The sequence below is a fragment of the Nyctereutes procyonoides genome, unplaced genomic scaffold (assembly GCF_905146905.1).
Source record: "Nyctereutes procyonoides isolate TBG_1078 unplaced genomic scaffold, NYPRO_anot_genome, whole genome shotgun sequence".
NCBI lineage: Eukaryota > Metazoa > Chordata > Mammalia > Carnivora > Canidae > Nyctereutes > Nyctereutes procyonoides.
In genome coordinates, this window is record NW_026575122.1 from 19,763,652 (window position 1) to 19,788,493 (window position 24,842).

The 24,842-nt window shown below is 41.8% G+C and overlaps 1 protein-coding gene across 3 annotated transcripts in view; it reads left to right on the plus strand.

The window, feature by feature from the left end:
* ZNF827 (zinc finger protein 827) overlaps nucleotides 1-24,842 on the plus strand; it is a 168,570-nt gene that overhangs the window by 19,509 nt on the left and 124,219 nt on the right. For all 3 annotated transcript variants that reach the window (XM_055336373.1, XM_055336375.1, XM_055336374.1), the window contains exons 2-3: nucleotides 11,601-12,653; nucleotides 21,871-22,043. In XM_055336373.1, coding sequence (XP_055192348.1) covers nucleotides 11,601-12,653; nucleotides 21,871-22,043 — 1,226 coding nt within the window. The remainder of the gene's footprint in view (nucleotides 1-11,600; nucleotides 12,654-21,870; nucleotides 22,044-24,842) is intronic.

Here is a 24,842-nt window from a genome sequence, read left to right on the forward strand (position 1 = left end):
TGCCAAGTTTTCGAGTAAAAGACCTAGGGAAGATTTCTTGGTGAAACCCCAAGTGAATGTGCCTGTGGAATGCTCCCCTTGGAGCATTGATTGGCTTTGGAGTCTTCAAAGAGAATTAAGTGGGTGAAACCATAAGACTTCCAGTTGTTGAGGTGATATTCATCTAGCTACCCGGTATCCTTTGAACTGCCCAGTTTGTTGGTTGATTGTAGTATTTGTTGTTTTCCTTGTCTTTGGCCCTCCATCATTGACTTCTTGATGTGTGTGTCAGAAGGCAGGCAGGGAAAATAAAAGGAGAGAATGGATAAGAATACATTTGATCACTTGATAGCAGCCATGGCTCAAAGTCTGGTCAGAGTAAAGGTCAAAATTGTTGGCCTAAATCAGTGTTTAAAGTTAACTTTGAGTTAGGGTTGTCCTTGTAATCAGTGTCGTGGATTGGTGTGGTTAATTTAAAAAAAAAAAAAAAGTTCTCTCCCAATTCATTATACCAATATCCTTTTGTGAAAATGTTGTGGGGGAGGGGGCGTTGGGAGCTGCTTTCTCTGCAGCTTTTGTTTTGTATGTATTTAAGCACTAAATAAAAAGCAATTCCATCTCCTTTCCATTGGTAAATCTCTTATCCCCAAAGGCCCATTTTCTTCCAGTATAGACATATATTTTTAGTAAATAAAGGACTTACTGTGTGAAATTTTCCTTTGGCAGGCAGAATGATTATGAGCATAATCTGTTTCATTACAAGGTACGTGATGTCAATGCTTGGCAAATGTGCCTGGGAAGAAATGTATCATTTTATGTATAAGCTAAGATTTCAATAAGTAGCCATTTATCTCTCTATAGAGTGCTGTTCGTAGACTATAGAGTGCATTATTATGTTATTAGGGCTTTTTTTTTTTGTAGTTAAGTTCTTTTTTGATCTATTAAGAATTTCCTGGTGATTTCAGTAGTTTGGTAATATATCGTTCATCTTATAACAGGTATTGGTAATGTTGGGATGAAAACATTTATACAAGAGGAAATAAAAGTCAAGGAAGCAGATAATCGACTGATTTATCAGCCTTAACAGACAATTTTTCTGATAACGCCATGGTAGCCATGGTAAATTTACTTCTGATTGCTTGAGGGGACAGATTCTATATGCTTCTTGTAACATGGAGGTGCAGGAAAGGCTGAAGGAACAAGTAATCAATCCGTGGACTAACCAGTAGTGGTTTGGTCTCTAGACTGGCCTTTTGGCTAGTGGATTTGTGCTGTATTTTGAAGTATCCCTTTCTTATTAATTTGCCACAGCATACATGGTGATGAGTATATATATATATATATATATATATGTTTTGTTTGGAGATTTTGAAGTAGCTTTAGTCATAGAAGCCTTATCTTACCTCATGTCTTTCCCAGAATCTTTCATTTGAACAAAATTTGTTTAAAATTTAGAGGTTGGTAAAAATAACTTAATAGTCTGCTCACAGCCCTTGCAGCCTCAGAGGACTTCACAGTGAGCAGCAGCGTGGTCAGTGTTGTGTGGTAATAGCCAGCTTGTATAAAAACTACACTCACAAAGGTTACGGTTTGAATCCAGAGGTGAGCAAATCCAGAACAAAAAGTCTCAGGCCCTCATCCAGAATTCTGTATATTGGTTTTCAGGGACTGCCCGTAACAAAGTATCACAAACTGGGTGGCTACAGAAATGTATTGTCTCACTGTGCTGGAGGCCAGAAGTCTAAGGTCAAGGTGTCGGCAGAGACACAAGGAAAACACAGGATGGACCTGCTTCAGGCCTCCTTGGTTGTGACAGTGTCACTCCAGCCTTCACTGTGTGTATGTCTGTCTCGTGTCCAAATTTCCCTTTTTATAAGGACGCCAGTCATATGGGATTAGGGTCCACTCTAATGATGTCATCTTATCTTGATCACCTGCAAAGACCACCTTTCCAAATAAGGTCACAGTCAGACGTACTAGGGGTTGGACTTCAACATCTTTTTGCAGGGACACAATTCAATGTGTGACACTAAGTTTTCATCCTTAGTTTGCACAGTTTTAGTAAGCTGGGTAATTGTTGCAACTATGGTGGACAAAACCCCACAAATTCAGAAGGAAGGGACTTACATATTTTGAAATTGCATCAAAATAAAACTTAAAATGTTGATTACTTGAAGGTACTGTGGTACTTTTTGATTACCTGAAAAATTACTTTTTTGTGAAGCTACTCATTCTTTTAGGTATCCTGAAGATTTGGGTTTGAACTTTGCTTTGCTGCTCATTAAATGTATACATTGGGTAAGTCGTTAACTTTTAGAACCTTGGTTTCCTGGTCCGTATAATGAAGAGAGAGTATGGTCTGCCACATAAAATCATTGTGAAGATCACAGTTGCTGATGAATATTAAAACATCTAATAAAGTAGCCTGTATGGTTTTTAGTGCATTATGCATGATTGTTTATTCAACAAATGTTTGTTGGAAGGCTACTGTGTTCCAGGGCTTGTTCTAGAATTCACTCGTTCACTTCATGATGATTATGCCATGATTTAGTAGTAGACGCACTGGCCTTTGGAGTGAGACATCTGAGCTCAAGTCCTGTCTATGTTAATAAATCAGCTATGGGACCATGGGCTAATCACTGGCCCTTTCTAGGCCTCTGCCTAGAGACCAGCCATATGGACTAAATCTCCAAGGCTTTTCCATCTCTAATTCAGACAACAAGATTCAAATTTAGCAAATAGAGTTATAGTCCTTGGTTTCCTACACATCCATGGTACAGTCCGCGGAAGTTACCCTCTGTGATTTAGCTTTTCCTTCTGAAGTGGGGGCAGCAATAGGACTCATACTATCTGCTTTCTGGTAGTATTAATAGTAACAATGATAGCCACCCTTTACTGAGCTCTTGACACTGTGCTAGATCCTTTCATATATCCTTGCTTCTCTACATAGGGTACATGTTTCTCCAGAGCATGTGGGAATTCCAGAGAAATGTGGTACATCTTTGCCGAGAACAGATTTTCTTCAGTGGTTTGTGAGACACACCTCTCTAGCATTTAGTAAGAACAAGCATGGCTATGCTATATAGTAGAATGCAGAATTCACTTGAAATGCTCAGCCAAGCCTGCCTTTGGCCCAGGGAGCGATCCTGGAGACCCGGGATCGAGTCCCACGTCGGGCTCCCAGTGCATGGAGCCTGCTTATGTCTCTGCCTCTCTCTCTCTCTCTCTCTCTCCCTCTGTGTGACTATCATAAATAAATAAAAAATTAAAAAAAAAAAAAGAAATGCTCAGCCAAGAGTCAAACAAATTTGGGGCTTCCTGGAGGGGACTTTGGCTTTGGTCCTTAGTTCCCCTGGGGTGGTGGTCTCTTTTCCTGGCCGCAAGGGAGACTGGTGGAAAAGTTTGCAAAACATGCTCTTATCCCCATTTCATGTTTGACTCACATGAGAAAAATAGGATTATCATTTGTAATTTTGAAAATTGTCCTCATTTCCAGTACTGACAAGTGCTGCCTTTCTGATTGTTAAGCGCATTCTTCTGTCTCATTCATACATTTGACAAATAATAACTGAGCACCTGCTCCGTGCTCCATGGCATTCCAAGTGCTGAGCACACAGTGGCAAGCAAAACTAAGTCCTCTCTCTCGTGAAGCATTTAGTCTAATAAAGAGTGATGTTTGGGGGGAGACCCGAGGAAGTAAAGGAGTCAGCTGTGTGGCTATTTGGGGGAGATTTCGCTACTTATTTATTATTTATTCTAGACAGTGGGGTAGGAGATGAGGTCAGGGGGATATGGATTATGTAGGGCCCTGAGGGCAAGGTAAGGGTTTTAGATTTTATTCTGAGAACATGAGAAGCCATTTTGGGGGCTTTGAGGATGGGGGTCCTGGGGTACGATATATATTTCTAAAAGCTTACTACGGCTGCTGGTGGCTGAACATAGTGGGGCAAGCGTCAGAAGTGGGGAGAGCATCTGGAAGGCTCCTGCTGTGCTCTAGGTGAGGGATGGCAGTGCCACATATCAGGGCAGAATGATAGACATGGTGAAAGTGGTTAGATTCGGGATGTACATGGAAGGTAAAACCAAAAATCTGCAAATGAATTCGATGAGGGGTATGACAGAAAGGGAAGAGTCAAGGCTGGCTGCAGGGTTTTTGTTCAGAGCGATCACAGGGATGGAGGAGTTGCCATTTGTGTTGAGATGGGCAGTTTAATGGAGGATTGGGTAGCCCCTTGGTCACTGGAAGATCTGGCAACTTTATATATGAAGAGACTAGAACCTGCTCAGATACCATTTGCAACCCCCTCTGAAGATAGCAAGTGACGCATTCATTCGTGTTGCCTTGGTTTTGCTCATGGGCATTTGCAACAGTACTTTGAACATACTGCTTTGTGCAAAATGTGCGTCTTGATGCAGGGGGCCTCTCGGGGCTCTCGGCCTGTGGACACTCATCCTTTCCAGAGGATTTCCCCGTGCCCTCGCGGCACCTTTTCCCCAGCTGGACTGGTGACAGGAGTCTGATTGTCATCTCCACCGTAGCAGTTTTAAATAACTAGTAGCTCTTCTTAACTTTTTGTCCTGGCCAGGCTGACAGCGGTTGGGTACCTGGGCATCGAGGTGTTTTGATGACTGTGATCCCTGAGGCTCTGCTCCCCTCCCACGCGTGTGTTTCACTCACCCTGTGGCCTCAGAACCTTGAACCCCTGAGAGGTCTCTTAGTATTAGGCAGACCTGGCGTGGGGATGTGCTGAGGCTTTTTGGGCTTCAAGGGACAATTTAAAAATTGGAGGTTAAGATCGGCCTAAATGAGGATGTGTTTTATGCTTAAAATCCTCAAACTGGTTCAGAACAGCCTGATGTACCACATGCTACACCTTTATTAAACATTACAGAGGTCGTCGTTCTTGTCTTCCAGGGTCTCTTCCCCCTTCTTTCCTCTGTGACCCCCATTAAGCCAATTGTAGAACCACCCTATGGCTTCAGGGATAAATCCAGCGAGCAGAACCTAGCCTCCAGTGGGCTAATCCAAGGGGAAAGACCTTTCTCTAGTGGTAAGTGGATGAGAGTGAAAATCCAGACCCTATGTAGCCAGGTTTTCAGCCTCCAGGGGAAGGTGACCTGAGAGGATGAAGCTAACCTCTGAGAAGAGATGAGAAGCAGGGAGAGAGAGCCCTGATGGTGAGTTTGACACCCTGTCTGAGGCTCTCTCTGGGCCCCTTTCTGTGCTGGGTCTAGGGACTGAGAGCCCTACTTGTCAATTCGTGGGTCCTGCTTGTCACTACAACTCCAGGGGCCCTAATACCCCTACTCTGGGCAGAGTATGGAGCAGGAATACAAAACTGACTCACTTGTGGTCCTGCCTCAGGCATTTCTAATCGGATAGTCTGATTTCCAAACTAGTGGGTACAGTAAGAAAATTGGTAAGATCTGCCCTTTAACAAATCCATAGATGGTCTCTTTTTTAAATGTGAAGAACTAAGAATATGAAAAATGTTTCATTAGGTTAGTTTATCTAACATATGTCACCTGAATATTAGCTTACTCCGTGACGGGGCTATTTCCTGTCTCATAGTTTCAGAAGAGCCAGCCCTCCGATATGTGAATTTCCAATGTTGTCTGTTAAAATCATCTTTGTCCCTTTGAGATCCATTTCAAAAAGCCATCTGCACCATTGGAATTAATTTATGTACACATAACTCTTGCTCGGTTGCTCTGTGATGGCACTGATCATCGTGCTTCGAATGCTTGTGCAACCCTTGCTCCCTGGTGATTATAAGCCGTTGGGCAAGAGACTGCTGAATCCTGAGGCTCGCTGTGGCAAAGAACAGCTCCCGGAACATAGCAAATGCTTAGTAAATGTTTGTCGAATCAAGTCCATTATTAGCATTGGTTTTGTTAATAGCTTTTGTATCCAGCTCCTCAAACCACTTTTTTTTACACGCCACTTTTGCCTTAAAATGCATGGAAAAGTTGGTTGTATGATTTGAGGTAGGTAGATGGGTATAAGTGATTAATACTGATAAAGATGCGTGACCTTAAAATTCAATATAGACATCTAGCTATAGATGTGTGGTAGCTGGAAAGGAAGAAGACTGGGGAGATTTTTAGATGAAAACGAACCAGACAGTTAGCTGGTAAGTACCAGGTGAACACACCTATTATCACAAGAAGGTGTTGACTCTCGGAGGACTGACCAATGAGTTGGCTTCATTCCAGGCAAGTCTGGAATTTAAACCTTGCTCTCTTCAAACCATGCTGGTTAGAGTTCACGGTGGACCAGCTAGTGGAATGGGTTGTGGGTAGATTTAGAAAACGGGGCTTTGAGATTTCCATCTCCACTCACTTTAACCTCAGCCAAAAGGCCTGAAAACTAATAGGTGTCTCTTTCTCGCATTTTCCCCCCACTTTTCGCTCCCTATCTTTCTGATCAAGGATCTTCTGAGTTGAGTGTCCAATTAAATGCATCTGATTAAAACTGTCAAACCGAAAAGGAAGTGAGTTGGGGGAAAAAAAAACCAAACCTGTAGCAAGAGTTGTGGATAATATCAAGTTACCAATTTTTTGCTTGAGAACTGAATTATAAATAAATGTGTTAGGTAGTGGAATTTTGTTTTGTTTTCCCCAAAGGAGAAATATTCACCACATGGAAACAAAATTTATTCAGCATATTTTCATTCTGTAATTGTACCATTTCTATTCTTAATTCTTTGAGTTTATGATTTAAAGTGAAAAAACACAAAAACAGACTGTTGTGTAAAATTGACAGGAACGAGTGTGAACCTGGCTGTCAGAGACATAGGTTGTTGTAAAATTAGCAATGGAAATAGCTTCCTATTCTGAAGGTTAAAAATAATGTATTTAGAAGGAAGTTATTTACATTGGCCGTTTAGAGGCTTCCCCCGGAGCCTTAGTTAGGAAAGCTGTGAAAGGCACAGTTGCGGCGGGCAGGCCGCGTGTTCGGGCCCCGCTTGAGGCGCGCTCTGCGCTGAGGTGCCCTGATCCTGTGCGGGTGACACGCGGGAAAATGGGGCGGTGTCGCTGCCCAGGGGCTTCTCGAGTTGTGAGAGGGAGTCCAAAGTCAAGCCTAGCTTGTTCTAGAAGTTCGTGGTGTCCAACGAATTAATCCCCTAGATTGCAGGAATGCTTTGTTTTGAGCTTCTCCGGTGAGAGCATCTTTGCTCAGAATGGTGGGCCAGAGGTGCCCGGGGTTCCTGCTCACCCCGCTGAAGGAGGCCCCCCATATCCGCACCCATGCGGCCTGTGAGGACACCTGCTGCTTGCAATCAAATGCGAGGCACAGAGCAGCCCAGCAGGGGGAAGAGAATTAATATTTGCGGGAGAAAATCCTGGTTTGCTGCTGTTTTGTGAACTGAAAGCATATTTGTCTGAGGCTCTCGTGATTGTTCTCCAGCCTCTGCGGGTCTCCACTTCTCCTGTATTCATTTCTCCAAAAGCTTCCCCGACTTTTTGCGGGACCTCAGGTGATGCCAGAATAATTTCAAAAATGTTTCTTCTCCAGTTTCTGGTCTGGCTCCTCCTAGGCCATGCATTAAAATTATTTGGTGATTTATTACTTGAATGACCTCAGTTTTAGTAGCAGCATCTTCAGAAAAAATGATTAATAGAGTATTGAGTTTAAAAACATTCTTTATGAATCCGAGTTTTCTGGTAGTCCAGAAGACAGTGTATCTCGGCGGCGTCTACAAAGACCCAAGTTATTGATGACTGAGAACTACCCAGGTATTTTACAGGATGTAAATTGGTCTGTTTAAGAAATGCTTTGGGGCAGCCCTGGTGGCCCAGCGGTTTAGCACCACTTTCAGCCCAGGGCGTGATCCTGGAGACCCGGGATTGAGTCCCGCATCAGGCTCTCTGGAGCCTGCTTCTCCCTCTGCCTGTGTCTCTGCCTCTCGCTCTCTCTGTGTGTGTGTCTCTCATGAATAAATAAGTAAAATCTTAAAAAAAAAAAAAAAAAGAAATGCTTTGTTTGCTTATTTGGGGCTTCTGTTTTGGCAAGGCTGGGAAAGTTCTCTAAATGTAGATATTAGCTGTTTGTATCATTCAAGAATGTTCGGATCTCCTTACCACTGCTTGATAGGATTAGAACCTGAATTGACAACTTTAGTTTTTGATACACTCGACACCTCAGCACGTTTGGAGGCGGGAATATTCTTGCTCACTGAGGGTGTGGAAGGGGTAGGAGATTAAGCTTTGCCTTTGGGGCCTTGCCAGTAGATGTGCTGAATTCCTGAGACATGTGAATCAGTTCTTGACCACTGCAACAAAGAAGCTGTAGGGAGGGAATGGGGAGAGTTGTGTGTGGAAATAATGGATACTGACCTCTTAATGTTGTATCTCAAGATAAGGAGTGAATACTGTCCTTGTCTATGAGACTTCCCTTGCTCATTTCTGTTTCAAGAGAGTCGAAGGATGGATGGATGACTGGGGGTGGGAGGGGAGCTGCTCCAAGCTCACTAGAAGTTGCCATTCAGAGGGCATTGGGCAGATAGTACAGTGGGGCTTTGCAGAGAAGCATTGGCCAAATGTTGTGAGATTTGGGTTCTTGGTTCCAGCATTAGCAGTTGGTAGTTGTGTCTTTGATCACAGCAGGTAGCATCTCAGAGAACTTAATAGTCTCATAAAATGACAAGCCTGGTTGTGTGGTTATGATTTCTTCGCAGTTCTTAAAACCCTGATTTTATGTACCTTGTTATCTGACACTGATTATCACATTGGTTCTAGACCACTCTTGACTGTCTAGAGCTACTCTAGTGTGACAAAAATATAATCTGAAAGTATTTACTTCTGAATCATTTATTTTCCCATGTTCATTTAGTGAGTGTCAATAAAGATTAGAGAAGGAGACTCTTTGAGGAGATATTCAACTGTTCTTATTGTAGTGATTTTTAAATCTTTTACTTTTCTTACTATGTACAGGATAGTTCCCATGTGATTTTTCTGAAGGATGAGGTTTTTAAACTGAAATCAGGAAAGGTGGCTTGCCAAAGGAACTTAAAATTAGCCCTATTGTTGAAATTGATGTTGACTGCTTGGTGTTTGGTAAAAAGCATCTCTTCGAGGAGCCATTGGGGAGATGAGTAGTTCAGGGTCCTGCCGGTTTCAGCAAAGATGAAAAATGTTGAAATCGAGTGGGAAGAAGGAAATGTGGCAAATCACAAGGAACCAGACTGTTTTTAACAGAGAAAATTCAATTTTATCTGCTTTTTTTTCAGCAAATTCCATTTGATATTTTACATTTTCTTGATAATTTAATAAAGAATCTCAGGAAGGAGTTGCAGAACTTTGGCTTAGTGAAAGAGAATTTGTCATTTGTGACATTTCTACTCTAAATAGCATGGGAAGATCAATGTATTAGCTGGTAGCTCATGCATTACTAGTTCTAGCTATTTCTATTCAGAAAAGAAACAGCATGTTATATAGCAAATCTTGGCACAATGGGGAGTTTTGGCTTAATCCTTAAACATTCATTGAACTCTGCTGGGGTCTAGGCACTGTGCTAGGCACAATGTGGGATATGTGGATGATAAAACTTGATCTCTGCCTTCAAGGAACACCACCACCTACCTTTTAGAAGACAAGCCAATAGTAGACAGGTAATTTAGAGTGATATAAAATCAATATAAACAAAACACGGGAATGTGGGCCCTGTATTCAAAAGATGCATGGAATCTGGCTGCTTCTGACCACCGGCAGTTGCCTTGAGCCGAGCCAGTCATCCTTCACTAGGGTTCCAGCCTGGTAGCTGGTCTCCCTGCTCCCACCCTTGTGTCTGCAGCCTCTTTTCCACGCAGCAGCTGGAACAGTGCTTTGAAAATGTAAGTCACATCATATCAAAGCCCTCTGGTAGTTCCCAATTTCACCAGATGCAAAAGACCTTTCAGCAGTTTATGGCATTGTGCTGGTCTGCAGAGCTTTGCTGCCTCACAACACACTCACAGCCCCCCTTACCCTCCCCCTTCCCTCTCTATCTCTAATGTTGTTACTCTGACTTCCTCTCCTACTGTTCTGACCCTTACTCATTCCACTCTACCCACATTGGCCTCCTTGCTGTGTCACAAACACACCAGACATGTCCCCACATCAGGGATTTTATAGCAACTCCCTCTGTGTGGAATGCTGTCCCAGAGGTAGCTGCTTGAACAACTGCTCACTTCTTTCAAGTCTTTGCTCGGATGTCACCACCTCAGTGAAGCCCCATTCTGACCATGGTATTTAAGATTGCAACTCCCCTCCTACCCATTATCCCTCAAACCTCCTTGTCCTGTTTTACATCTTTTTCCATAGCACTTACCACCCTCTGGCTTACTATATGACTTACTAGTTTTTAAGTATTGTCTGACAAACTATCTACCTTCCCTGAGATGTAAGCTTCAAGAAGGCAGGATCTTGTTTTGTTCACTGTGGTTCAATCTAGAATGATCTAGAACAATGTCTGGTACTTCACAGTTATTTGTTGAATAAGTGAATGAATAAATGAATGAATGAGAAGGAGAATTCCAGGGAGAATCACAAGGAAGAAACTTTTGAGGTAGGAAGTTGAGGGATAGACAATCAGGTTTTCTAGGGAAAGAAAGACATTCCTGATAGAAGGAATATCTTGAGCAAAGGTAGAAAAATGGCAGAGCTCATGGGTACTCTTGGAATGGCAGGGAGTCCTAAGTGAGCGGTGCTTAGGGGGCAGTCAGAGAGGTAGTGGTGGGTAGATAAATTAATGGATGGAGAATAATAAAGGGGACTCTTAGTGGAGTAAAGGGACATGTTCCTAATCATTGCCTGTGACAAGATGGTGGGCATGCTGGTAACTGAAATCCAGGGCTCTCAAAGAAGTAGCATCCATAACATGGGAGATGTTGTCACTTGAAGGAATCAGTAATGTGAATAGTATTTGCTGATGAGGTCTGATTTTTTGTATAGAACCTGACTGTTTGCAAATCAGTCACATGCTTCTTATGATTTAAGCTTCCTAACAACTGGGAGAAGTTGTAATATGTAACAGCAGGTATTACTTACATTTTTGGATGAACTTTTCAAAAAAAATCAGTTGCATCTTCTGTCTAACCAGCTAACCTGACTTGCCTGAGGTTATGGAATCAGAAAGTGGGGAAGTAGCTTCCCACTGTCATGTGCCTCACAGACAACATTTTCCCACCGTGCCAGGCCGCCTTTCCAATTCTGATGCAACACTAAAGATATCATGCTGTTTTGTTTTTGTTTTTGTTTTTTACAAAGGAGCAAGCTTCTTTCCATTTCCCCCACCACTGGGAAGAGCAGGCTCTTTCTTCATGCAGTTACTTTTTGACCAGATCCATTCCACCCCCTGCCACCTTTCCATTTCAACTTGTCTGGAATAATTATAGAAAGATGAATATGTTTCGCTGGTGGGTGTGTTTTTACCTTTGCCTGTTTAGTATTTTACCTTCTTCCAGGCTTATGCCAAGACCGTCTGACTCAGCACCTGACATTCTAGTAAGGTGGTTGCTGTCTTTCTTGTGGTTCTTAGGGGGAGGGGAAGAGAAAACATGTCAACCAGTCCATATGAATGTCTCCAGACTTGCTTGTTGCTCACTGGGGAGTAAACGTGATCTTCTTCATTCCCCCAGATGTTAGTAGGCTGGAGGAGGCGGAGGGAGAACTCAGTGAAGGAGAGCACTGGTATGGAAACTCTTCAGAGACTCCGTCAGAAGCGTCCTATGGAGAAGTCCAGGAGAACTATAAGTTGTCTCTGGAGGACCGGATCCAGGAGCAGTCCACTTCCCCCGACACCTCCTTGGGAAGTGCAACTCCCAGCAGTCACACGTTGGAGCTGGTGGGACTTGACGGTGAGGTCCTGCGAGACTCACTGCAGTGTCAAGACCACCTCTCCCCTGGCGTGTCTTCTTTGTGTGAAGATGACCCCCCAGGCTCCACCAAGCCCTTGAGCAGCAACCTGCGGCGGCTGCTGGAAGCCGGCTCCCTCAAACTTGATGCCACAGCCACGGCCAATGGCAGAGTGGAGTCCCCGGTAAACGTGGGTTCGAATCTCTCCTTTTCCCCACCATCCCACCATGCCCAGCAGCTCAGTGTTCTTGCCAGGAAGTTGGCTGAGAAGCAGGAACAGAATGACCAATACACTCCAAGTAACCGTTTTATATGGAATCAAGGTAAGTGGTTGTCAAACTCAACCACCACCTGCAGCTTGTCCCCGGACTCTGCCATCTTAAAATTGAAAGCTGCAGCCAATGCTGTTCTGCAGGACAAATCCCTCACCAGGACTGAGGAGACCATGCGATTTGAGTCCTTTCCCTCCCCTTTTAGCTCCCAGTCTGCCAGTTCCACCTTGGCAGCCTTATCCAAGAAAGTCAGTGAGAGAAGCTTGACTCCCGGGCAGGAACACCCGCCTCCGGCCAGCCCCTTCCTCTCCCTGGCTTCCATGACCTCCTCGGCCGCCCTTCTGAAAGAGGTAGCAGCCAGGGCTGCTGGGAGCCTTCTGGCTGAGAAATCCTCCCTGGTGCCTGAGGACCCTCTACCGCCGCCGCCTTCGGAGAAGAAGCAAGAGAAAGTGACCCCACCGCCTCCACCGCCGCCACCGCCGCCACCGCCGCCACCGCCACAGTCCTTGGAATTATTGTTACTCCCGGTTCCTAAGGGAAGGGTTTCTAAGCCCTCCAATTCAGGTATGGAATCTTTTATTTCAATCATCCTGTAAGATTTTTTTTTTTTTACTGTAAATTGCAAATGTCTTATTCATCGCTCTATTCTGTTGGGCTCCCCATCTGATCTGTGGCTGGAATAAAAAAGCAGGAGCACCAGAAAATACTCTAAGTAAGCAGTGTCGTGGGCTTTCATGTGTGGGTTACACAAAGACTTCACAAATAGCTTCATTTTTGAAAGGTAATGAATAATCTTGGAGACGTACAGGACTCCTCCCTTTCATACAAATGATCTTTTTTTTTTTTTTCTTACCAAGTGCAGGCTAGGTCCATACAAGACATATTTAATGGGAGAAGATCAAAGCATCTTTGTCATGGAGTGCATGGCATCACTGAACATAGGGGATAGAAAAACCCTGCTGCTTTTGAAACAGTGGACAAGGGGAGAGCCCACCCTCCTGCTGCCTCCCATCACAAATGGACTTTTGTATACAGTAACTACTCTGCCCTAATTTATCACACTATACACTTTTATGTTAGCATTTTTATTATTTTTTTTGTGTGTGGAATTTAAGCCTTTCCCACTTACCCTGTTCTTCTGTAATTTCTTGTCACATAAGAACTCTAAAGAATATTGTCATTCAGACATAATCAAAGCATTTCCTGCAAATGCTTTTTTTTAAAATTCAAATCCAATCAGATCCTGAAGGAATGTGCATGTGGAAAATTTGAATCATAAGTTTTTCTTGTGAGGGCAGTCTTTCCAAAGGAGAAGTTGCTTGTCTTATGGAGCCTTGACATTCACAAGTTACTCATCTGAGGGAGAAATTTAGTCACTTGAGTTCTCATGGTGGAAGCATCACTTCTTGTACTGTTTTGTTTTTAAATTGTGTGTATGATAAATTCATGGTACTGGGATGGATGTACGGAGCTTCAGATGTCTCCCAAGGATATCCTGTCAGATTGGAACAGGATGTAGGCCATGTGTGTCCTCATTGGTATAAACATTGCCATTGTGTCTATCTAGCCAGCTTTTGAATATTTGCAGCCACATTGATGAAGAGTGCTTAGAATGGCAAATAATTGAACGATCACAGCTCACATCGGTTTGACACACTTATGACAAATTTCCATTTAAATTGCTGAGTGGGCTGTATACACTAAGCCTAATTATTTTAAAACTTGTGTAAACAGCAGAGTAGAACTAGGAAAATGGATATCTGGAACTTTTATGACTCTAAGTGATCCAAACCATTCACTCCAGAGTTTCTGAAGTGTCCATAAAATCCCGAAATGTTTATCAATTCTGAGTTTCATGTCTCCTCACTTCTTACCTGCCATCTGGTGAAATAAAGAGAGAAATGGCTAAAATTAGGAAACCAGGAGAAGAGCAAAGGGAGCTAGGTAATTCTGCATTTACCTGCTCCTCATTTATAGAAATCACCCCTCATTTATAGAAATTTCATTTAGGAGTAGCAGAAGAAAGAGAGGTATGACTGTATGTAACATGAAGTTTGATAAATATTCTCTGTGTCTCGTTATTGAATAAGTGTATTTATGGTGTTTACACTATAAATTCAACTGGACATTGGTTACTTGGAAAAGCTTATACAAAATTAATAATAAGTGTTAGTTGACTGAAGACTCAGGAAAGAGATAACTGATAAAACTGTGGCTCCTGAAGGCAAATCGCAGCAGCTTTATCACCGTGAAGTGTCTTGGGTGTAGGGAACAATAGCGATGAAGTATAATTTTTTTTTCTTTCAAGTGCTTAGATGCATGTAAAGATGTAAAAGAGGTCATGAACTTCCAGTGCACAGTAGACTTTCTGCCTGTTTCGTTATAGGATATACACCCAAGGGAAAAGATACGTTCCCTTTATGGTTTAAATGCACTTAATTCATGCCACCATCTCAACGAGCTTCTCAGCAGAATTTTACAGAGACCTACGAACAATCACTTTTTCTTTCCTTTTTCCTGAATTTCTTCTGTTGCCAAAACACTTAGTATCTTAGGGGCGCCTGGGTGGCTCAGCTTTTGAGCGTCTGCCTTTGGTTCAGGTCGTGATCCCCGGATCTGGGATCGAGTCCTACATTGGATTCCTTGCAGGGAGCCTGCTTCTCCCTCTGCCTGTGTCTCTGCCTCCCCCGCCCCGCCCCGTCTCTTATGAATAAATAAATAAAATCTTAAAAAACAAAACAAAAAAACCCCGCTTAATATTTTAATCAATGAATGTTCAAAATGATTAAATTGAAAGGGAAGACAAAGGAACTTCTTGGATTGCGTCTCTGCAACCGCCTGCTGGCTGACTGGCACCCGTGGCCCCCTGTTCTCCCCGTGCCTCTGTACACAATCCAAGAGTTGGTGAAGCAGCTCCCTTGATGAGTAATTGTGGTTTAAAAAAAAAAAAATCACTCATTTTGTAGAACTCACACAAGAGGGAAGATCGCTGTGAGGATAAACACAAGGGCTCTTGAAATGGACCATCGGAATATGTTTCGTGTGTCCGTGTGGACATATCCTAAATTCAAGTTTGGTTTCTTACCGCATGAGTTGGAAATAGTAGAAAGGGTGGCTCTGCGCCCTTCTCACTTAAAGCGAACATCGTCACTTCACAGCATGCTAACTAGATTATGGGTTAAGCAGGAGTTGATGGACTATTTAATTCTGTTATTTATCTTCATATCATGGAGAGATGATTTGGTTGCTCTTACAGATTTTTGAATCTGAGGAGTGGAAGGAAAGGTGGATCTTCTCCATCTGGCCCCCTCCTCCCCTTTCTACACACTATACTCTTGGTTTCAGGGAAATCCAGGGCTACATTCAGATGTAATTTGGCTTTACTGAGAAAGCATCATGAGAATGTCATGAGAGCTGTCACCCATGTTTCTAAACATTTCTCGTCATTATTTTTTTTCCCCTTTACCTTAGAAAGAAATCTTCCTTTAACTCAAAACAGATATGTAGGCTGGCTTCTGGCAGCAGAGTTAGGGTATCTGTTGCCTAATAATTTAAACAAACAAGTGATAACCCAACCAAAAATCCTTAAAAATAACTATACACCATCCTTATGTCCAGCAGGTCTTAGCTGTTTCCCAAAATGTTGCAAAAAGGGCATATAAAGTTGATTCTGGAGTTACAAAGAGATATGTGCTAGAAAAGCCAATCTGTATTGAGTAATTTAGACACCAGCATTTCTTTGCCTCCTTTAGGTCAAGGGAAGTCCAAACCGTGGGGGAAAAAAAAGTGTCTTTTAGGTCTGACCTTATTCCTCTTTTTTGAACAGGATTCAGTTGTTGCCAGGTCATGGTGTATTTAATTCCTTTAAAGTGTCCACCACTCTGTAGCCTTTCCCCCCTGCAAGAGAGACGTGACACTTGAGGAGGAGGTTTCTTTCATGTGACCCTGCGCCCCAGCACATGCTGCACTTGCTCTGAAAGGGATATCTTGCTATAAAGATAAATGTCACACATTGACTCAATTCTCTTTGAAGCTACTGTTTGTTGCCTCTCAGAATAAAATAAATGGTTTTTATTTTAAAGACAAACTTTCTTGTAAACGGCCACCAAGATTCCTAGGATGCCAGGCTCCTAGTTAAGAGAAATAACAAGGAGAGTTTCAGAAGGAACGTCTGCGAAACATCTTTATTTTACTAAATTTAGGTATGCTTAGAAGCATGTTGGTCTCATGCAACCGAAGGCTCAGAATATTTCCTGGGTCAATAGATGGATGTTTTCTGGGTACTGTTTTCTTTCATATTTACGTGATGCTATTAAAATTTATTGCAAAGCCATAGAAAGTCCAGAAAGTGAGGCAACCTCTTCCTCTCTTGCCATTAGGTCCACGGTTATTATCGCTGTAATCTGGGAATGATCACAAGACAGGAACTTGTTTAGAAAATTCACTTTTTAATCAAGATTCAGAACTAGCTGTCACTGACCTCAATTTTATTTCCCCAGCCATTTAAACTTAGACTGCCTCTCATCTAGATATCCAGATATCTACAACCTCTTAGTTTTATTGAATACTTCCCAGTCGTTAAAATATGCATTAGTAACATCAGCGTCAATAATGACAGATAAACCCAGTGATATCCGTTGCTAACATAGGTTTTACACCCTGAAATAGCATTTGAGAGACATGCCCATGAAATTCTATTAAAAGATATAAATTCCATGTGTATTGGTTCCTCCTACGCTGATGTGCCCTGGTGGGTTGGTGGGCCTGGAGTGGAGTTGGGGATGATTTAATGTACAGCCAGGGTCACTGGGCGGCTTGAACTCCTTCGATGTGTATAGTAAGGCAGTCGGGTGTATATGCAGATACCACCTGTAAACTGCCTGCAAATTAGCTCATTTTTCTACAAATTGGCACGTAGGATCTAACAAGAGAAAGTTTGATTTCAAGGCCTATAAAACAGTTATGTTGGTTTGAAAACTCCTACCTTGAGTTAAAGCAAGTAAGTTAATGAGAGCCTCCTGATTTTTTTTCCCTCAATGATATGTGTTGTTGTTGCTTTGTGGATTTATATATAGACACCAAACCAGAAGTGAAGATATTGGCTCCAATCCCAACCTGCCACTAACTAGCAGAGGGATTTTAAGCCTACACTTCAGTTCAGCTTCCTCATCTATAAACTGAGCTAGTTGGGAATTAGCTCCAAGATTCCTTCCTGTACTAAGGTTCCTTGCTCTTCCTTTCTTATTCTTGAACTCCTGTCCATCAACTCAAGACAAATGTTTGTTTATTCCCCTAGTTTTTGAATTAACTATCTTGCTTCTTAAAATTCACCATCAAACCTCCCACAAGATTGTCTCAGCCTTGGGCAGATCTTGTCATGGTAAATAGTTTAAACACTTACCATTGTGCCTTATTATTGGTATAGTCATACTGTATGCTTTTAAATATCAGCTGCTCCTAATTCATTTTAGAAATAGGTGAGATGTAAGCACATAAACATCTCTCCACACCCATTCATTTGAGACATGTATTGGCGTGCTATGTGAAAAGTATGCACTCTTGGGCTGACAACCGCTTCCACTGGGACTTGCTGGCAGCTTCCTGTACCTTTTTCTTTCATTTCCAGCACTCATTTCACTTTCTGATACTCTCTTGACCCAGCCCTTTCCAATTACTCTCATTACAGTCCAACACACATTTATTGAATTGTACATCATACCCAGTACTGTTTGGTGCTGGAGATACACAGGTAAAGACCTCTAGCCTTGCCCCAGCCTATTCCGCCTCTGCCCATTCCTCCCCTTCTGTCTTTCCACCTCTCTCTTTTCCCTGCTGAGCTGAATTTGCCCATCAGAGTTCTGCCTAGGCTGAGCTGGACCCTACCTGCATAGCACAGTGGACTCCTGCCCCTTTATTTTCTCCGGGCTCCTGTGAAAAATCACCATTTGGGGCTAGGCCCCTAGCTATGTATTTTATGTGATGTCAGTTGTTTAAATTTACATCTGCTCTCCTGGTGAGTTTTCCTGCTTTGGAAGGTATGACTAGAGCCTATCATTACTATTATTATTGCAACAGCTACTACCAGTAGCTTCCATTTACTGTGTGACAGGCATTTTACACACATTTATTATCTCCCTTACTCCAGTAATACTATTGTCTGTAAGGAGAATGTGTTTTCTCCAAAGAAGCAAAGTAGCAACTATTGATGCCCCTGGGTCTGTTAGCATTTGGGGGGATTTCGTTTTGTTTGTGGTGATATTAGCCAGCTAGTGATATATTTGGGGGAAATTGTTTATCAGACAGTTGCAAACCGGGTAAAATAATGAATGTCTCAATCCTATTGCCTTATGAATGTGTGGTTAGTCTGAGGAAGTGGTCATATTTCCTTAGGCTCTAAATTTGAGTGAAATTTACAGCTGTCAGTTCCTTGAAAATAGTTTGGCATACGAACTAGAACACATTCTTACTTCCTCCCTTCTCCAAAGTAGTTATCAACATCATATAGATGGGGAGGGCATCCTACTGAAATATCAAAAAATGTTTAATAAATAAAAATGCAAATGTTAACCAAGGGAGATTAATGGCCAACTTTGAAAATCGATCATTGTATTATGGTTATTTTTATCATTTGGCTTCTGTCTTCTTCCTTTCCTGCCATGATCAGTTAAAAATTTCAAACAGTTCTAATAATGTAGTGCTTTGGCACATATCTTGCCATTAGTTTCTTATCGTTATGAGTATTCTAATTTTTTTTCCCATTCAATCCAAGGACACCCTAATTTGTACATGATTCGTGTGTCTTTTGGTATTAATTAAAACTAGGGAAGCATAGCTCCAAAATAAAATAGATTTATATGAAATGCTAATGTGCAGGATTTAATGTGGTGTGCTCTGTAATACACCCTAGGGGGCCCTGGGGGGGGATCAGAAAAAGTAAGGAAAGTATTGGTCACATTAAGAAAAACAAGGTATCCAGGGGACACTGGCCATGTTCATTTTGTCTTTGTCCAAATGCCTTTTTATTGCCTTCCTGTGATGTGCCATGAAACCTTAGGTCAGTGGAGGACGTCTCCATTTTCCTTTCCTGTTCCAGACAGTTCTATAAAATTAGGCAGTTTGCGGGTTAGATATGGGAAAAATGAAGATCAGTGGCAGCCTGTTTGCATGTATCTTTCTTACTATTTTGATGTTCTCACAATCCCAAATAGACATCATTATCATTTTTCCCCCCTCTGGTTTAGAACAGTAATTTCACCTAGAGGCCTGGTTCAGCCTTTTCTCTCCAATCTATTGTTCAATGTGTAGTCTCTGTGATCAAGATACCAGAGTGGAAGAAATGACAATGAAGGATAGAAAATGAGAGGCCAAATTAGGGATAGGACGCTAGGTCAGCAGAGGCAATCAACAAAAGCAGTAGGAAAGCTAAAGTCAGGTTAATTAAAAAAAAAAAAAAAGTCCTGTTGTTAGGCCTCTACAAAGCGTGCTTGTCCTGGAGTGAAAGAGAACCTTCAATCCCACCCCATCCCCCAATCAGAAAAGGAAATGCTTATGATGGAAGCATCACAAGTAGAGTTTCCAGACTTGAAGATATATTTTTGGCAGATTCTTTTTCAGGTTGCTTGGTTAAGGTAACCAAGATTGCTTATTATATTCTTGATAGTAAAACAGAATTTTTAGAATACCCTGACTGTATTCTAGAACCTTTCTGGTTCCATCCATGATAAGTGGTCCTTTGCATATAGAGACTCAGTTGATGCCATGAATAAATAATAAGATGATTTTAAAGTTTACACATGAGACTGTATCCTTTTAAAATTATAAAGATAATATGTGCATTAAAAATTTCAGTGTACATAGAATAATGTAAAATAAAAACAAGTTTCCCTTTCTGACCCCTTCCTTTTAACCCACAGTTCTTCAAAGGTAACTGCTTAATAGTTTCTTGGGTATGCTTCCACACCATTTTCCTACCAATAAAAAGATATCATTTTTTGTTTCATTTATTCATCCCATTCTTTCTACTCCTTATCCTTTTTTGCTCAAGCATTTAAAAGCAAATCCCAGACCTCGTATCCATTTGCCTGTAAGTGTTACCATATATATTATCTCCACCAGAGAACTTAAAAAAATAATAATAACACGGTAACTATTATCACATCTAAGGGGATCGACGTTTGTTTCATGATTTTATGGAACACCTGGGCTACAATCAGTATTCCCTCAGTATCTCGGAAGTGTCTTTTCATAATTGATTTGTTCAAGTTAGGATCAAAATCAGTTTCACACCTTCTATTTGTTTGATATGTCTCCATAACCGTGTCCCTTTCCCAAGTGCTGTTTCCTTGAAGAGACTGTCAGCTGTCCTGTAGAATTGCCCACATTCTGGATTTGGCTGATTTCTGGCCCCTGGGCATGTGGGTTTAATGTGTTGTTATTTTAATCATATTTCTGGTAGCCTTCTAGTTATATAGAGGCTTGATTAAACTTTTTGTAGGAATATTTCATAGGTGGCTTATCAGAAGGCCTACAATGTCTGTCCCCTTTTTAGGAATGTTAAGCTTAATGAGTGGCTGTAGGTATTGTCAGCTTGATTAATCCTTTATAAAGTTTTCTCTCAACCTTTCACCTCACTGTATTAGCAACAATTGATTCTTGTTTTCTAGAAAACAAAAACAGAATCCACCTAGATGTACAGGCTCAATCTTCTTGCTGTAATATCTTGGGCAGGTTTCTCTATCAGTATCTCTAGATCTAGTTCATTTTAAAAAACAGCTTCATATATTTTATTTTATGAGTGTATTATGACTTAGTTAATCAGTTTGGAAATATTTCTGATCCCTCATAATTAAGAAAGGAAAGTCTGAGTCTTTAACTCTACTTGTTTTTATTTACTATATCCCCAAATTGCAGAAGCTACTGTGTTCCTTGGAATATAAATTGATAGACCAGAGGTGTAGCAACACAGTGTCACAACACAGACCCTTTGCTGTGGGGATGGAGGAGGTGAGAGTTATCTTAGCTTTCCTTGGAGGAAGTAGTTGGTTTGTTTGCTTTCCTGAAAAAAAATGGAAGCATTTGTGATTGCCTTTTTGTAGCTCTTTCCCAAGTGGGTGGTAGGGCCCAGTGCAGAAGAAAGCAGTGGATCTTATTAGTGACAACCAGAGGGACAAAAAAAAAAGTAGGTGAAAAACCCTAGCCTTAAGATCCCCTGATGGCCAAACTGGCAGTAGCATTTGCTCAAGACATAACTAAACAAGTCAACAGTAGGATCCTAAAATTTGTCTCCATTGGAGTGGTTTATGATGGCTGTTTGGTTTTCAGTGTGGTGCAATGCGTCATTCCCTGTTCCCTTTGATTTGTCTTTATTTCTTGCTGTTTTCTAAATTTAGGAATTCAGAAATGGCCTCAGGTTTGGAGGTTTCCTTCAGGAAACAAAGCCCCTGACATCAAGCTTTTCTGAGCTGAACTAGGACAAGTCAGGCAAAGCCCCTTTGCAGACACTTTCCTAAGTGTAGGATGGCCTTCAAAAGTGACACTGTCACACAGCAGCCTGGTCAGATTTTGAAAAATGGAACCCACATGGAAGTAATGAGATGAACATGGGTTTCTACTTGAAGAAAAGCTTTAATAAAACTCCCTCATGGATAAAGTCTTGGAATTGCCCAGGAAAAATACCAAATCATTTTTAGTGTTCTTTATATAGTAATGCATGTAAGTGAATGCTGGATGCAGTGTCCCTTTTTGTTTTCCTCAATTTTTCTTTCTTTCTCCCTCTTCCAAGCCTCTGAAGAGGAAAGCGGAAAGCCTTTCCAGTGTCCAATATGTGGTTTGGTTATAAAAAGGAAGAGTTACTGGAAGCGGCACATGGTGATTCACACAGGTTTAAAAAGTCATCAGTGTCCGCTCTGTCCATTCCGGTGTGCTCGCAAGGACAATCTCAAATCCCACATGAAGGTAAGCCAACTGCGGACGGGCCTTACAGAGAGGCAGGCACAGCCCAAGCTCTTGCACATGGCCTGGTGCTGGCGGCTTCTAGACAGGAGAGGGGCCGTGGTGGAGCCTACGGAATGAAGCGCTCATTGATTCCAAGGTCGCATGCAGCACCAATGAAGTGTGTTGAGGAGGGTCTCCTTAGTGATGCTATTCCTGTCCTTTTTACAACCAAGAACTTAAAGGCAAAGACTTTAACAGACATAATATAGAGTCCTCCTTTCTGACTGGGGAGCAGCAGCCTACCTTGACCTTGCATGGCAGTGCATGTCTGGGGCGCTAGGAGGAAGACTTAGGGAAGAACAAGGAGCAGGAAAGACCAGTACAGGATGGGCTGCTGCACCCCTACCCCAGAGAGGGACTGCCCTCTTCTGCTGTTGCTTTGTTCTCCAGCTTACAAACCCACAGGAACACCCAGAGGCTCCTTAGAGGAGGAGTGAGGACCTTGAAAGACACATGGGCTCTAACTTTCACCCTGTGTGGGACTTGGGGGACTATTTCTGACAAGACAGGGCCCTCCTGAGGCTGTCCCTGTTTGTGGTGTCCTAATTCCCGGGATCACACTTATCAAACATCTAAGGACATTGTTTTCAATGTCTTATTAAAAACAACTGCATTTCACTCTTAAGTGAGATGGAGAAAACTTAGTCATCTTGAAATCTTTCTGGAGACCCCACTACTAACAAAGATTTTCTCTGAAACTCAAGGAAGAAAATCACTAGATAAAACAGCATGGGCTCTTGAATTTGACAGACTTGCATTTAAATCTTACTGTGCAACTTACTAGCTAAGTGGCCTTGAGCAAATGAACTTTAGGCTCTCAATTTTCTCATCTGTTCAATGAGAACGATAATGTTTATCTCAAAGAGTTATCATTAGTATTTAAGGAGATAATGTTAGCCAAGTATCTGACATCGAAATGTTCAGTAGTGGTTATTTAATTTCGATAACTGTCTTTGAACACCTTGATTTTCCCACCGATATTTTCAATATAGTTTGGCTGTCGACATTGTTTATAACGTTTTTACTTCCCTGCCATAAGAAGCATAGTGTATTTACGTAATTGAGATATTTGCTTTTATACAAAACCCTGGAGCCTAATAATCTGTCTGAATAGATCAGGGATCGTTGTGAATTGTAGCTCGAAAAATGTGTGTTCAGACAGCACCTCTCCTGATTTTAGGAGATAGCTTAGAAGATTAAAAAGAAAAATTAAATCCATGATGTAATTTGTATTCTATCATTTGCCTTTTTCTCCCGGGAGTAGCTTGCCTTTCATCTTCAGAATCCATTGAACCAGGAGTTCTGGTTGGTTGGATTTTATTGAGCCTACTTGGTTTTTCCATTCCCCTCCTCATTCTCTGTCACCTCTTCCCAAAGCAAAATCTCGTATTTTACACCTGCAAAGTGGATTTCATTAGCAGGATGAGCCTTCAAAAGGAATGCCTTTAAAACTAAAATTTGTTTTCGTTACTGTGTCTTACACTGTGTTTAGAAATCAGGTCTGGCAAATTTAAAGCTTCAGTGAGCAGAAAACTTGCATCTAGCCTGACACCTTGTAAGCTTGGTTTCAGCTCAGGGTCACATAAAACAACCTATTTATAAACCCACAGAAAAAAAGATGGGTTTTCAATAGCAGGAACTACTGACCCTGAAACCATAGGGAGATGAGTTGGGTGCCTTGATGATGCAGACGGTCGGCCATGACAGTGTCACAGATGAGAGCGGCCAGGGCTTTGCGGGTCGCAGGGTCTCAGAATGCTTTCAGAACAAATCAATAACCAGTACAATAAAGCAGTTGTGTGAAATTACTACTTTATTCAAACTCATGGTGTCCTAACCTGTTGAGCTACGACTCAAGCTTTTGATAAGGGAAGTGTGAGAAGGGCTCATGCAAGTTTAATTTTATCAAATGGTGTAGTCTTTCTTTCCTCTCTTCTCCACCTCCCGAATGCACCTTTTTCTTCCTTTAATTAAAGAGTTCATGCTTTTGTTTTGATTTGACATACTCAAATTTTGAGAAATTTTGTCAACAGTCTACATAAGAGTATAATGGCAGTGGTCTTGTCAATAGATGTCTTCTGCTGCATTCACCAGTGACTAAAAATATGAATAGGTCTTCTAAAACAAAGTCAGCTTATGAAGTGGGGGCAGTGTCGCCTATAGATTAAGATCTCACGCTGTGTGCGGTCAGAAAGGCTTCAGTTAGAATCTCAGTTCCACGACTTTTAGTAGTGGTGAGACTTTGGGCTAATCATTTAACCTCTCCCAGCCTTCTTTCCACTCATGGAGATAATCATCCGATCTATCGCCTGGTGTCCAGAGTCGTTATAAGGGTTAAATGAGATAATGGACATGAAGCAACTGAATACAGTGGCTGCATGGAGCACACTCGGTTAACGTAGCTAACCTGGCCACTGTTACCCAAGAGTTCTCTGAGTTAGCCTTTACATGCGAAAATCAAGTAATGATGTGGGATTTAAAAATTACTCTAAATTTTATTGCTGCCTTTTTCTTTTTGTGATCCATCTTTAATGGTGAGAATTTTTTAAAAACTGGTAGATGCCAAGAATCTAAAATTGACCCATCACCCAGAGAGAACCATTGTTACTATTCTAACGTATATCCTTGCACATTGATGATATAGACCCATTGAAGACGAATGGGGATTCTGCTTTATTTGTTTGACACGGACAGTATTGACTGTGTTCCCACTGGGTGCTGGGCACTGTACAATTTTTTTAAAAAAAAACTGCCTTTCCT